Source organism: Cyprinodon tularosa, unplaced genomic scaffold, assembly GCF_016077235.1.
Source record: "Cyprinodon tularosa strain WSP-4 unplaced genomic scaffold, ASM1607723v1 ctg642, whole genome shotgun sequence".
In the NCBI taxonomy this organism is placed as follows: Eukaryota; Metazoa; Chordata; class Actinopteri; order Cyprinodontiformes; family Cyprinodontidae; genus Cyprinodon; species Cyprinodon tularosa.
In genome coordinates, this window is record NW_024039388.1 from 310,133 (window position 1) to 322,500 (window position 12,368).

Genomic DNA, 12,368 nt, shown 5'->3' on the forward strand with positions numbered 1-12,368 from the left:
TAAAGAAAATATTCAGTTTCAGGTTTTGATCTGTGGAACATTCTCCTCATAAAAACAAATCAAACTAAAATTAAATACATTCTTTCAGGATGTTCAACCTTCGTTCAAGCCCATCAACTAAACATAAAAAAAGAAGAACTGTCTCTAATGAAATCATCTGAAGCCAGGAAAATGTTTGATGAGAAGAGACGTCACACTGCAGCATAAGCAGCTTCCACATTGATATATTACCCTTCAAATTGAGGGTAAACTTTTAACCACCTGCATAACTTTAAGACCCTTTTCTTCTAGAACTGTTTAGTTGTTTTGCTCTTTCACCTCTCCATCCCTTGCTGGTATCAGACAAAATTAGCATGTTCTTGCTGAATTCATGCCATAAAACTGCAGTGACTTCTAACATTTCTCTTAACCAATAAAAAAAAGATAACATACTTTCAAAAAAGCATGTAAGCAAATAGGAGAACCTTCCACCTCAGCAATGGGTAACTGCAGCTCCTCCAGAGTTCCACTGCTCCTCTTGTTGTCTAATTAGAGCCCTATTTCCACCCTGTCAGCTTAGATAGATAAATATATCTAAGCATCTGTAACTTCAGGTTCCCAATTGTGTTTTAATCTCGACATTTTTGGATCATTAACTGCGCAAACTTTTAAAAGAACTTCTACTAGTGGGATAAAGGAATATCGTTTATTGATCTTTATTCATTAATAACAAGAAAAGGGGACCATATATATATTTTCAATTCCCTTAACTATTATTCCTAATTAGAAGAATCAATAAAATAGATCAGACGTGTTTTTTTTTTCAAAACCGTGAATAAACCAAATTTCAAACTAATGAAAATTCTATGTGATTAGCTGTATTAGAAGACACTGAAAGCCATATTAGATTTCAGGTAGAGCTTTCCCAGTTTGCGTCAGGACATAACTTTAGTGTCAACTACTGTGATCTTCCCAGGATAGCTAACAAGTACTAATTCTACAGGCCGCTGTGGTCTTTAACTTGTTTTCTTGTCAAAGTACTACTAACTATAGGGTCTGCTCCTGCAGTCTGTGATTCAAGTCTGTTTTGCATCACCATGAATCTTCTTCTGCCTGCAGCAACTTCACAGTAATTGAAGAGTGAAGCTGAGCTGAAAGTCTCAGGAGTTGTTACCGCCGCTTTTAATGGTCCAATGTATCAGTGGCATTCCAAATGTGAAAATCAATCCAATAAAAACAAGACCACTTCAAGATAAATTACCCCCCCCCATCTCACTCTGTTGCTGAGCTTTTTATGCACTTCTGCAGGCCATGAGATTCTCAAAGAAGTAGATTGGAATTTGGAGACTTTCTGTTTTTACACTGCTGCTGGGGCAGATTATTTTCATTTTTTTATTCAGGTGTTTGTCATATGGTTGATACTCACCAGGTACCACTGGTCTCTAAACTTGGGGTCTACAAACTCTGTAGCAGTATCCCTCTTCTTCCTCTGTTTGGACACCTGCTGCTCTGCCCAAGTTACCTAAACAAAGGGCAATCAACAAGAAAAAAACAACTGGTTAATGTTTAGCACATGAAAATAAAAAGTACAAATAGCCTCACTTATGCCATTTAAAGGAGAAAGAAATTGATTGTAATTATGTGCTTCCAATGAGTGCCAACATGCCAAAAACAAAATAACTAAGATCCCAACTCTCCCCGGGATGGCAGCTGACAGAGAGAGATTAGAGCCAGCGGGGCATGCTGGACTCCCCACTAATGAGGCTCGCTGATGAATTCCAGAGCAGGCCAAGACTAATTAAAATTTCTGGTTTGTATAAAATGTGATGCAACTATTGTGAAAATGCGTACACCTGAACATGAATGCACATTAGGGAGGCATTTCAGCTGCACTACACAAAAAATGCGAGGCGTCATTATGTGGAGACACTTGTAGAGATACCTGGCAGAGGGCATAAAGAGAAGATGTTTCTGAATATTCCTCCCTGCTCTGAATTATAGTGGCAGACACTTGGGTTGGGAAGACGCATTGGACATGAAAATAGGAAGAAAAAAAATCAAAGAGGGAGAACAAAGAAGTGTCTGCTGCAAGGACGCGGTACCTTATGTGAAGGACGACGACACGCAAGATCTCCCTGCTCTCACATGGATGGTGAAATGATGAGATTTAAGTAAAAAAATGAAGGATAGATTAATTGTACTTATGTCTCCTCAAATGTTTGAGAGGCCTGGGTTCTGGTTCAATCAATTAAACAAGAATTTTTTTTATCTAAAAGCAGAGATCAGGTCAGCAGGGAGAGGCCTAGCAGTTTACATAATACATAAGAGGCATGTTCTTGCTGAATTCATGCCATTAGGGAGCAACATAATCATTAGAAGCTTGTCTCTTATTACTATGTAGTAGATGTTCACAGAGGAACTGCACACAAGAGGACAATCTTTAATCAAACAAAAAGATTTCATTGGATAAAAAAAAAAACTGCAGCATATTTTCCTTTCTTTCATATTTCATAGCCTTTAGAATACGATTTATTTATCCATATAGGAAGAACTGTAAGGGAAACAAAAATCTACTAAAAATATAAATTTAAAAAAATAGGTATATATCTAACGGCTGGAAACGCCAGATGTTTGCAGCTTTAATCTTAAGTATGACAAAAAGGAGAAGACGCCGCTACTGTGTTATACCCTTAGTAAAACAAAAATAATACAAAAGAGACTAATTTGAATCTTAAGACAACTTACTAGAAATGTTTAATATAACTTAAAAATGTGCCTAAGCATTTAAAACCTGCACTTACAAACTTTTTGTTCTATTGGCTTTTTGCTTTAGACAAAATACATCTAACACAGAAAAACACTGCAGTTCAGATTTTAAATACAATACTACTGTGACCTTTAAAGAAGAAATAAGGTATGACATCTAAACAGGCATTCCTCTAATAGTAAATAAACACATAAATTTAATTTTTTTTGCCGTTAATGAATCAGCTAAGCAGAGGCCTCGCTAAAACTGACTTCTCAGTCATGAATCTCTGAAGCTCCGACTCACGCCTCGACTGAATTCTGATCGAGGCATTAGGACAGGGAGTGATACTGGAGATGCAACTGGAGCATTTTGCCTCTCTGTTCAGATTAATTACGGCTTTCAAATGCTCATTTTAAAAAGAATACTGTTTATTAAAAAGAGCTCAACAGTTAGAAGAGTGCAGTCACCTCCAAGCTGACTCAATTCCATGTGTTTTGCAATCGGATTAAAACCAGTGCTTCTTTATTGCTGAAACATCAAGATGAGGGTGTGATTGCCCCGCTTTTCATTTACTTAACACATTTTTTTTTTTCTAAATCGAATGCAACACTTTGGTTTCACACGTACGCAGGGAAAGGCTGCTGTGTGTGGGGGGGAACATTTCCAAGCTAACCTACATGCACAGATTCATATGTGTAAAGTGTAAATTATGGCGCAAAAACCACGTCACGTTCCCATGTTACCTGCGTATTATGCATCTTTTTAGAATCATCCCTCCAGTTTTTTTGTTTTTTTTTAAGCATATGTGATTTTGCAACTTCCGGTCCACTTTAAAAAGCGCTGCTGCAAACGTGTAAATAACACTATAAACCCGTGTAAATCCCCCCTTTGACTGTGGAATGTCTTCTCCAACACCTAGCCAGGAAATGGTAAAGCTGTTATACCAAGACAAACAGGAAACACTGGTTTAACAAGAAGGCATCTCAAGCTGGAAAAACATTTACAGTAAATGCATGACAACTTAAAAGGTCTTTAATCAACCTCTTTGGGTTTTTGGTCATCTTTGACTGTGGAATGTCTTCTCGAACACCTAGCCAGGAAATGGTAAAGCTGTTATACCAAGACAAACAGGAAACACTGGTTTAACAAGAAGGCATCTCAAGCTGGAAAAACATTTACAGTAAATGCATGACAACTTAAAAGGTCTTTAATCAACCTCTTTGGGTTTTTGGTCATCTTTGACTGTGGAATGTCTTCTCGAACACCTAGCCAGGAAATGGTAAAGCTGTTATACCAAGACAAACAGGAAACACTGGTTTAACAAGAAGGCATCTCAAGCTGGAAAAACATTTACAGTAAATGCATGACAACTTATAAGGTCTTTAATCAACCTCTTTGGGTTTTTGGTCATTTAGGTCTTAGTTTGTTGTGATGCGACTTAAGATTAACATGTTAGTCCAAGTCAGAAAGACTTTACAGCCAAGGCGAGCTCAGTAGAGAAGAATTGATATAACTGTATACCAAAATCAGGACTCTATTAAATATTATGTACCTGTAATTTAGAACAGGGGGTCTGCAACCTGCAGCTCCGGAAACACATTCGGCTCTTTGGACCCTCTACAATGGCTCTTACTAGTGGCTAAAAATTGTATAAAGATCTAACTAATGCACTATAAAAACAAATACCAGTCTTAGAAGATTTAGAGTTGTTTTAATAAAGAATATCTTACTTTAATTTTCACAACAGGATGAAATCAAAAGAACCAGAAATATGTTTGTACAGCTATTTTACTTTTATTTAGCTTGGAGATTATGTGTTTATCATCATTATTTTCTTTTTACTTCAAATATTACCCTATGGAAGAAAATTCAGGCTTAATCTTTATGAACTGTTTAATATTTTTCCTTATTTTAAAAGTTAAAATTACAAATAAACCATTAGCTGTTAAAGATGGCAACATATTTCCTATGGCATAGATTTAACAAAACTAAAAAAGTTTGTGTTTTATTAGAAAGTGTGGCTCTAAATAACGTTTACGGGGCCAGACTTGGGGCAAAATTGTGCTTTAGACATGAAGGATTACACACAAAATAAAGAATGGTTCAACTGATTTTAAAAGAAAGTGACAAAACTCTGAACCTCAAACATGATTAGCAAAAATCCATATGTAGGTATAGCATAAAAATCCCATGGAAAGGTTCAAAATGTCTTCCTTATGACACGTTCAGGAGTAAGATCACTTTCCCTGCGGCGAATAAAATCCCCATATACTCAATCTGTCCTTCTAACTCAACAAGCAAAATGCAACTTACACCGAAACTACAACCATCTGATAACACATCTGTACTATAAAGTTATAATGAGCTTGTTTAGGGGGTGCAAATACGCTTAAAAATCTTTGGGGGGAGAAAGAAGCAAACTCCCCAAACAATAGCAAAATAACTTTTGGGTAATTAATTAAGGCTGGAGCTTCTACCGTCCCTTATGGCTTTTTATAGCTCCTCTAAACAACGGCACTCACTGAAGCAAAGAACTGTTTGAAAAAACATCAGAACTAGAATATAAGGGAAAATAGAAGTATCAATGGATAGAACAGATTAGACTCTAAACCCCAAATTAGTTGCATTGTTGGTTTATGAAGCCTGGCAGATGTCCATGTACTTTTGTAAGAATTAAATTAAACTGAATTGAGTGAAATGTTCAGGCTTCATCTTAGCCAGTTTCAAAGCAGCAGATTTAAAAGCAATCAATTTTAACCATTTTATTTAAAAGAAAAAACAAAAATATGTAGCTCAGAAAACTGTGAGCACGATTTGATCTAATCTCCTGGTTCACTAGTTTTGATTCCATTGTTAATTACAGAAAAGTTTAAATATTGATGTTTATGCGTGGGATGGAGCAAAAGGACGGGTAAGACTTGTGAGTAAAGCAACATTGGGAAAGCTCTCCCTCTTAGACCAGAATGAAAACAAATTAAAACCTCATCTCTAACTTTAACAGACAGAGGGAGCTGAATCTGTAACGGTCCACTTTGTGTGAGGGGCCGTGGGACAAAAGGAATTCACTGACAGGAAATGGAGCTGTGACGTTAAAGGAAATCCCAGGGAGGGAGGTGGGCTGCTTCGAGTGCGTAAACAGGCTCTGCAGAGCCTGCAGGTCTATTCCCGTTCACCACCTGTGCAGCGCAGATAAACCCAATCAGAGGTTTAAGTTGTATGCGCTAATGTAGAAATCGATGAGAGTAATCTTCAGTCCCTGCCTCCAATGAGACAAGTGAACTTAGTTTGAATATAAAATCTTTACAAATTTAAAACAATGACCTCCTAGAAGCAATAGCCTCAGTGTAGTTTGCTCATTCTGAGCTGAAGTCAAATGAACACGATTAGTGATGCAAATCAAGCACATGCTTCTTTTCCAAAACGCTGGCTCTGACTGCAACATGTAAAAAGTACGCCTGAAAACATTAATTCAATTCACTCCCAACGTTGCACAATTATCCCCAAGTAACCTATGAAGCCATTGCTTCCCATAAATATTTATAGACCAACAGACTATAAAGACTGCAACTATGGCTATCCTGTGTATTTTAAAAAAGGTAAATGCTCTCAGTCTTTAGATTTGTTTAACGTTCTAGTGTCCTGCAGGTATCTGAAAGTGACAGGCAGAGAATTTGTTCAGGATGAACTGAGTCCACAATGCTTTTTTTAAACAGTAAATGGAAAACATAAAAAAAAAAAAAAATAATCGAAAAGATAAAAACAGAACAGCAAGAAGCTCTTTAAAGCAGCATGGCGGCATCACTGGTGCAGCAGTTCTTCTATTAGGGGAAATTGATGTGTATTTTTAAATCACCCTTTGCAGCAGGAATAATTTGAGAATTAATGCATCAAAGGAAACTCTCTGGAGGTAGAGCAGGTTGCTCACTAATTGGGGGCTTTAACTTCAGTTCCTCCTTTCAATGAAACCCTCAGGCAAGACACTGAGCCTAAAATCATCTTGATAGTTAGGCAAGCATTTTGCTTAAGATCCTGCTGCAAATCAGTGCTTTGGTATTGATGTGGGAAAAGTGTGCAATACGTGCGGAAACAAATTAAATAAAATACGGGCCACTAATACTTTGATCCCTTCTGTAATTTATCTCCTGAATTTCTTGCTGCTACTACTCAAGTTTCCACACTTTATTATCTAGAATAATACTTCTTTAATGTGGCAAAAGATTCAACTTTGATGGAGATTCTTTAGCTGTGAATAGGCGCTTTAAAGATTAAGTGATTTTTGGTACAGGGTCAATGTGCAATGTACCCATTTTCTCAAACCACATATCTGTGAAACACACAGGGTGAGTACAGTCAAGATTTCCAAGGTAACATTGACAGCTTGTTACATCTGCAATGCAGTGAGAGAAGCCGGCTCAGCTCAAAAGAAAACCACTTTCAAGTAGTAGATCACAATTTTCCCTTTAAAGGCACACTATGCAACATTTTTCAGTTAATTAATGTGTTCCATAACGTTTTGGATGATTAAATGAGTCATTTCAGGTTGAACAACGGTATTCTCGGCCGCCCTGGTGGTCTGTGGGGGAAATACCGCACTTGCAATTGCAGGAGCACCGACCCGCACCCACAGGCTCAGAAGTCTCGTGAGAGTCAGTCTTGCTTTACGGCGAGAACTGCTACACCCCCCAGTTAAAAGCATTCTCGTTGCTAGCACAGTGGCGATCTTTTGTGCAGTTATGCTTAGTTCACGCAGCAAAAGCAGCAAAATCGCGTCTGCTGCTTCATTTTTGCTGCTTGTACCAGTTAGTTCTGACGCGCGGCTGAAGCAGCTTTGCTGCTGGCGCCGACAGAAGGAATCCCTTCATCAGCAGCCTCTGGCCTCCTCGCGGTTCACCGCGGCAGCTGGTAGGTGGTTTTCATCTAAATAATCCAAACTGCATATTCTGCCGGCAGATTTCTGCATTTTAAGATAATTTAGGCGTCAATAAACTGTTTAAGAGGAGTGATCATCAGCGCTGTGTCTCTCTCCCTGCTTCAGCTGCTCAGACGTACACTATGCAACACCGGTTGCATAGTGTACCTTTAAAAGGGGTTAAAGAATCCATAGTGAAAGTGATTGCTCAGAAAATTTAAACAATGTTTTCAATGTAGACTACATTTGATCTCAGGTTTAGGAATGAGGCATCCTTAACTGCAATGACAAGTGTTAACTGGAAGAGGTCTTAAAAGGGAGTAACAGCGACTGAAAGTGCCTCTGAGCTGGAGAATAAACTCGTCAATAGTCTGCATTAAAACGTTTCCTTTCAGCTCTTCTTAAGGCTAGGATGATTAGATTTTAATTAGAATTCGGAAGCCATTATTTTTCTTAAATAGATTGACTGACAGTATTTTTCTTTCTAAAGTGAAGGCTCAAACACTATCTGTCAAGCTGCAGTTGTCTTTGTGTCTTAAAAAGCATTTTCCCAGAAGCATCCAGAATAAAAAAAAAGAAAAAAAATTAACACACACATTCAGAGCTAACCCCCAAAGATAAAGCTCTTACCTTAGGATCTCTTTGCAGACGGACTTGTGTCCCTCTGTGAACCGACAGGGATCTCTTAACCACTCTGCGATGCCGGAAGTGATAGTAATCACCAAATACCTGGAAACACAAAGAGATACGATCAGATCCATTTGCCTATAATCAGATAACACCTCTACTTTTTCTTATGACCCCAGTCTGATGAGATATTTCCTGCTCCAATAGTTCTGCCTTTAAATGACAAGTATTTCTATTGACATCAAAACGTGGTAAGATTCAGGGTGGCATGCTGTGTTGTAGTCAAAGACGTCAACAATACAACATAAATATCTACTTTCATCTGACCTGGCACAAAGTATCCCTTTAATGTTTTGTTTTTACTCAAATTATTCTAAGCTACATACATATTTGTCTCCTCAAATAAACCTTTGAATTTTGAGTTCCTCGGTTAAGTTTGTTTTGCCTTCAAACACAGGGATCGCTAACACGCCACTGTCTAAAGCAAATATATGAATACATTTTATCTGGAACGCTCAGCTCATTCCCCAACAATCCCTTCCTCCCCACATGGTGCCACTCCAGAGTGCAGGGCAGCCTTCCCTTAGTCTAAAAGAGGAACAGCTCAACCCTCATCATCCTCCCTGCTCCCATTTAACCACAGTAAACACGCTGATTCCAGCTGGGGTGACACAGAAAGCCCCTGCACACAAACATGCTGGACAATAAGGAAGCAGCAGCCAAGGAGACAGAGACACTGACGTTTGAATGGGACCGCCCAATGAAACAAGCCTGTGTTTCTGAAAGAGAGAGCATGATCCTTTGTGTAAAAAACCATTAAAGAGCAATACTAAAGTTAAATGCTGGACTTAGATACATATATATAAAGGGGAAAAGATGCTCAGACTGAGAGCCAATAGCTGCTCCAGCTGCCTGCTTTTTCAAAGAGCAAACAATAAAACAAACAGAGGGTAATTTGTTTCCATAAATTCCTACTTGAGTAGACTATACTGGAAAAATACATTTCAAACCTGTTCAAAAACAAACTGTTAGAGGTATGCTCAATTCAGTGGCCATGTGCCCTCATGCAAGTCACACCACCATTTTGAAACCAGTAATTGAAAGTTGCACCATTACCTCCTGAGCTTGCTGCCCAGGAATTAAGGTCTGTGACTGATTCACACATCATTCTAAGATCTATCCTCACAGTCACAGCATAGAAATCGTCAAGTTGACTCAGTTACACCCCATGATGGTCATAGAGCCACAATGATGAGTTGCCAAATGGCACTGCTGAAGAAGTGTGAATCATTTTTTCAATGCAAAGCAAACTCACTAAAAAGCAGAGGATGAAAAATCAACTTGGCTTGTAATGAAGGAATTAAATGTATTTGGACATCCTGCAAAAGGTTTCTCGTAGAGCTTAGTCATAAGCCACACCCTTTTGGTTCTGCAATCCCATCTGCCTGCTCAGTGAACACACTGTCCGTGTTTACCTGTAGCCTTTAGCAATAGTTCAGACATGTAACAGTATAAGGTTAATTTTAACATTTTCCTTTTTTTTTTCTCAGGACCTATGTGGTACAAGTGGCCTCCATTTATAAATATTAGAAAGCAATTAGGCAGAGACAGAAGTTAGGAAGACACACAGAGAAGGTTGGAGATGTGGATTCAACCTGATACGGCCGCTCCAAGGACCCAAAGTTTGTGCACAGGGGCTTCCCACCGAACTGAAATACCATGTGCTAACCCCAACCTTAGGTTTCTTTATTGCTCCAATTACGACCTTTCTAACGATATTTCCACCGAGGTGGTTCTGGTGTTTTAAAAGGCCTGGTTTTAGAGACAGATCTCTGCAAAGCGCAGTAGAACATCACAGCAGGATATTTTTAACTCTAAAAGGCAATTCTGAAAGGCTGGAAGAGTTTAAGAACAGAGCACTTATGGATCCAGCAGAAGAAAGTATCTCTGATTGCTACTTCATTGTTCAAATTGGCTTATTTAAACTATTACAGGTGATACATGAATTAAATTGGACCTATTATACTTCCTTTTAAACATCTAGGAGGATCTATGGCCTATACAAAACATCTTCATTGTATATTTAGCACAAGATCCCTCTCAGATAATGACTGATTACACCAACTATGTTCTGCCAGTTTTTAGCTTCTTTAAGAATTTGCCGTTTTTGGGCTCAGTCACCACAGTCACACTTTAAACATGTAGAAGAAGACTGCATACAGATAAACATTGGTACAGCTTTATATTTTTGACCATGTTTTTTGTTTTCCAAGAGATTTTCAGTGCAAAAATTTGCATTACATGAAGAGCCAGTTGTTTACATTTTCTGCTGTATTTCAATGCAAGTAAATTATATACATGTTAAGCTTGACCCTGCTTAAAAACTATAGATCTAGTAGCTCAAATCTAAAGATTTAGTAGTCAAATTTATCTATACATCCCTTGTTTTCTCTGCTTATATTGGCAGAAAAAGATTACGGTGCAAAAGGCGAAATATCAATCCCTTTAATTTCTAACTGTTTTGGCCTACAAAAGGACCAAATCAGCAATACAAGGACCTGTTCTAAGATAGTAACATGTAAATATATCTGCACATATATATGCATAGGTTAGCTTCTAATAAAACTGCTCAACTATAACAAACATATGCGCAGACACTCACTAAAGTCATTCAACAATGTGAACCAGATTCAAGTCGTCTAAATGTGTGCCCTGCAGCCCTATGGTTGTATCGCAATTAACAACAACACTTTAGCAGCTCATGTTTTAGGCAATTCTAACCAAAGATCTCAACATTTCTAGGGGGGTTTAACAGCTTTCCACTGAGAGGAGAGAAAAAAAGCCCATTTACAACCAACACATTTAGATGGAAAACTGATGTGGAAACAGATCAAGTCCTGCGACCATTACTGATGCGATAAGCTTGAAACTGCACAACAGGCCACTCAACATGTGGTCATTTACCAGAGTGAGGCATTAATCCATCACCATTAGAATGCAAAGAAACATGCAGTGGAAAATTACTGCCTGCTGGTTTGTTTGCATGTTTGGGTCCTCCCCTACTGCAAGATTTACCTTGTGGGAAAGTAATTATCAAAAAAGGGCCGTTGTCTTATCCCAGCTGACTATTGTTGACACAATTATGTCGTACGAAGAGCCAAACAATGTCAGAAGACAAGCTGTTGAAGGAGTTTGGGGCTGTGTTAAATTAACAGAAAACTGCTGCCCATATGGAACCGTAAACATCAAAGACAGCCAACGGATTTCACTGGAGAGCGACATCACTGCAGCTTATTTACAGACACGTCTGATATGACATTCTCCTTTTGATTTCGATACCATGTGATTTGTAGGCCTCACAGTGTGTGAAGCATCAACATATTCTGTTTGCACATCAGTAAGCCCAGATAAAAAGGGAGCACAAGTGCAGCGGCCTTCAAAAACAGTTCAGAAACTTGTTTGTGTAATGAGGCTGGAATCCAATTAGTAACTGTTCACTGTGGTGAACGGGATAGAGGGGGCACCGGTTCCCCACAGTGGAAGCTGGTCATAAAAAGCCCTTTCTTTGAAAGTCCCCTGACCTGGACTCAGACATCTGAACGTACTGTTACTCATTATTTAAACCCTCCTCAATGTTTACACTGCTTAAATCATATACATAGTTCTCAATCTCTCACTCTTTACTATATAACCTTTAGTTTTACTTGGCATTAATGATTATGTACACACCTAGTGGGATCTTAAGCTATATCAACAATCTCTCCAACTTCTCGGTAGCCTCTTTAACCTTGACTGAACTAAACACAGCGGTAGAGCTTTTAGTACAAGTCCATGTACTGTTAGTGTAGAAGGATGAAACCGTTACCGTGTTTATATCTATGTTGTATCTATTTTTACATCCCTCGTCTATTCCTCAGCTGCGTTTTTAGAGAAAATACAGATTATCATTCTTGGCACAAATTCAGTTTTTGCCTGGACGTTGAATTGGTTAATTTTAATATGGTTTGGGGGGAAAATGCATAGAACAGGACAGTGAAATATGGTGCTTTTTAGTCAGGATGACAGGTATGAAAAGATGCTGGCTTAAACATCCACAGGGGCTAG

The 12,368-nt window shown here is 38.5% G+C and overlaps 1 protein-coding gene across 3 annotated transcripts in view; it reads right to left on the reverse strand.

Annotated features, from left to right (window-relative positions):
* furina (furin (paired basic amino acid cleaving enzyme) a) overlaps positions 1-12,368 on the reverse strand; it is a 91,766-nt gene that overhangs the window by 35,089 nt on the left and 44,309 nt on the right. For all 3 annotated transcript variants that reach the window (XM_038308633.1, XM_038308634.1, XM_038308635.1), the window contains exons 3-4: positions 8,268-8,366; positions 1,406-1,501 (exon numbers count right to left, since the gene is read on the reverse strand). In XM_038308633.1, coding sequence (XP_038164561.1) covers positions 1,406-1,501; positions 8,268-8,366 — 195 coding nt within the window. The remainder of the gene's footprint in view (positions 1-1,405; positions 1,502-8,267; positions 8,367-12,368) is intronic.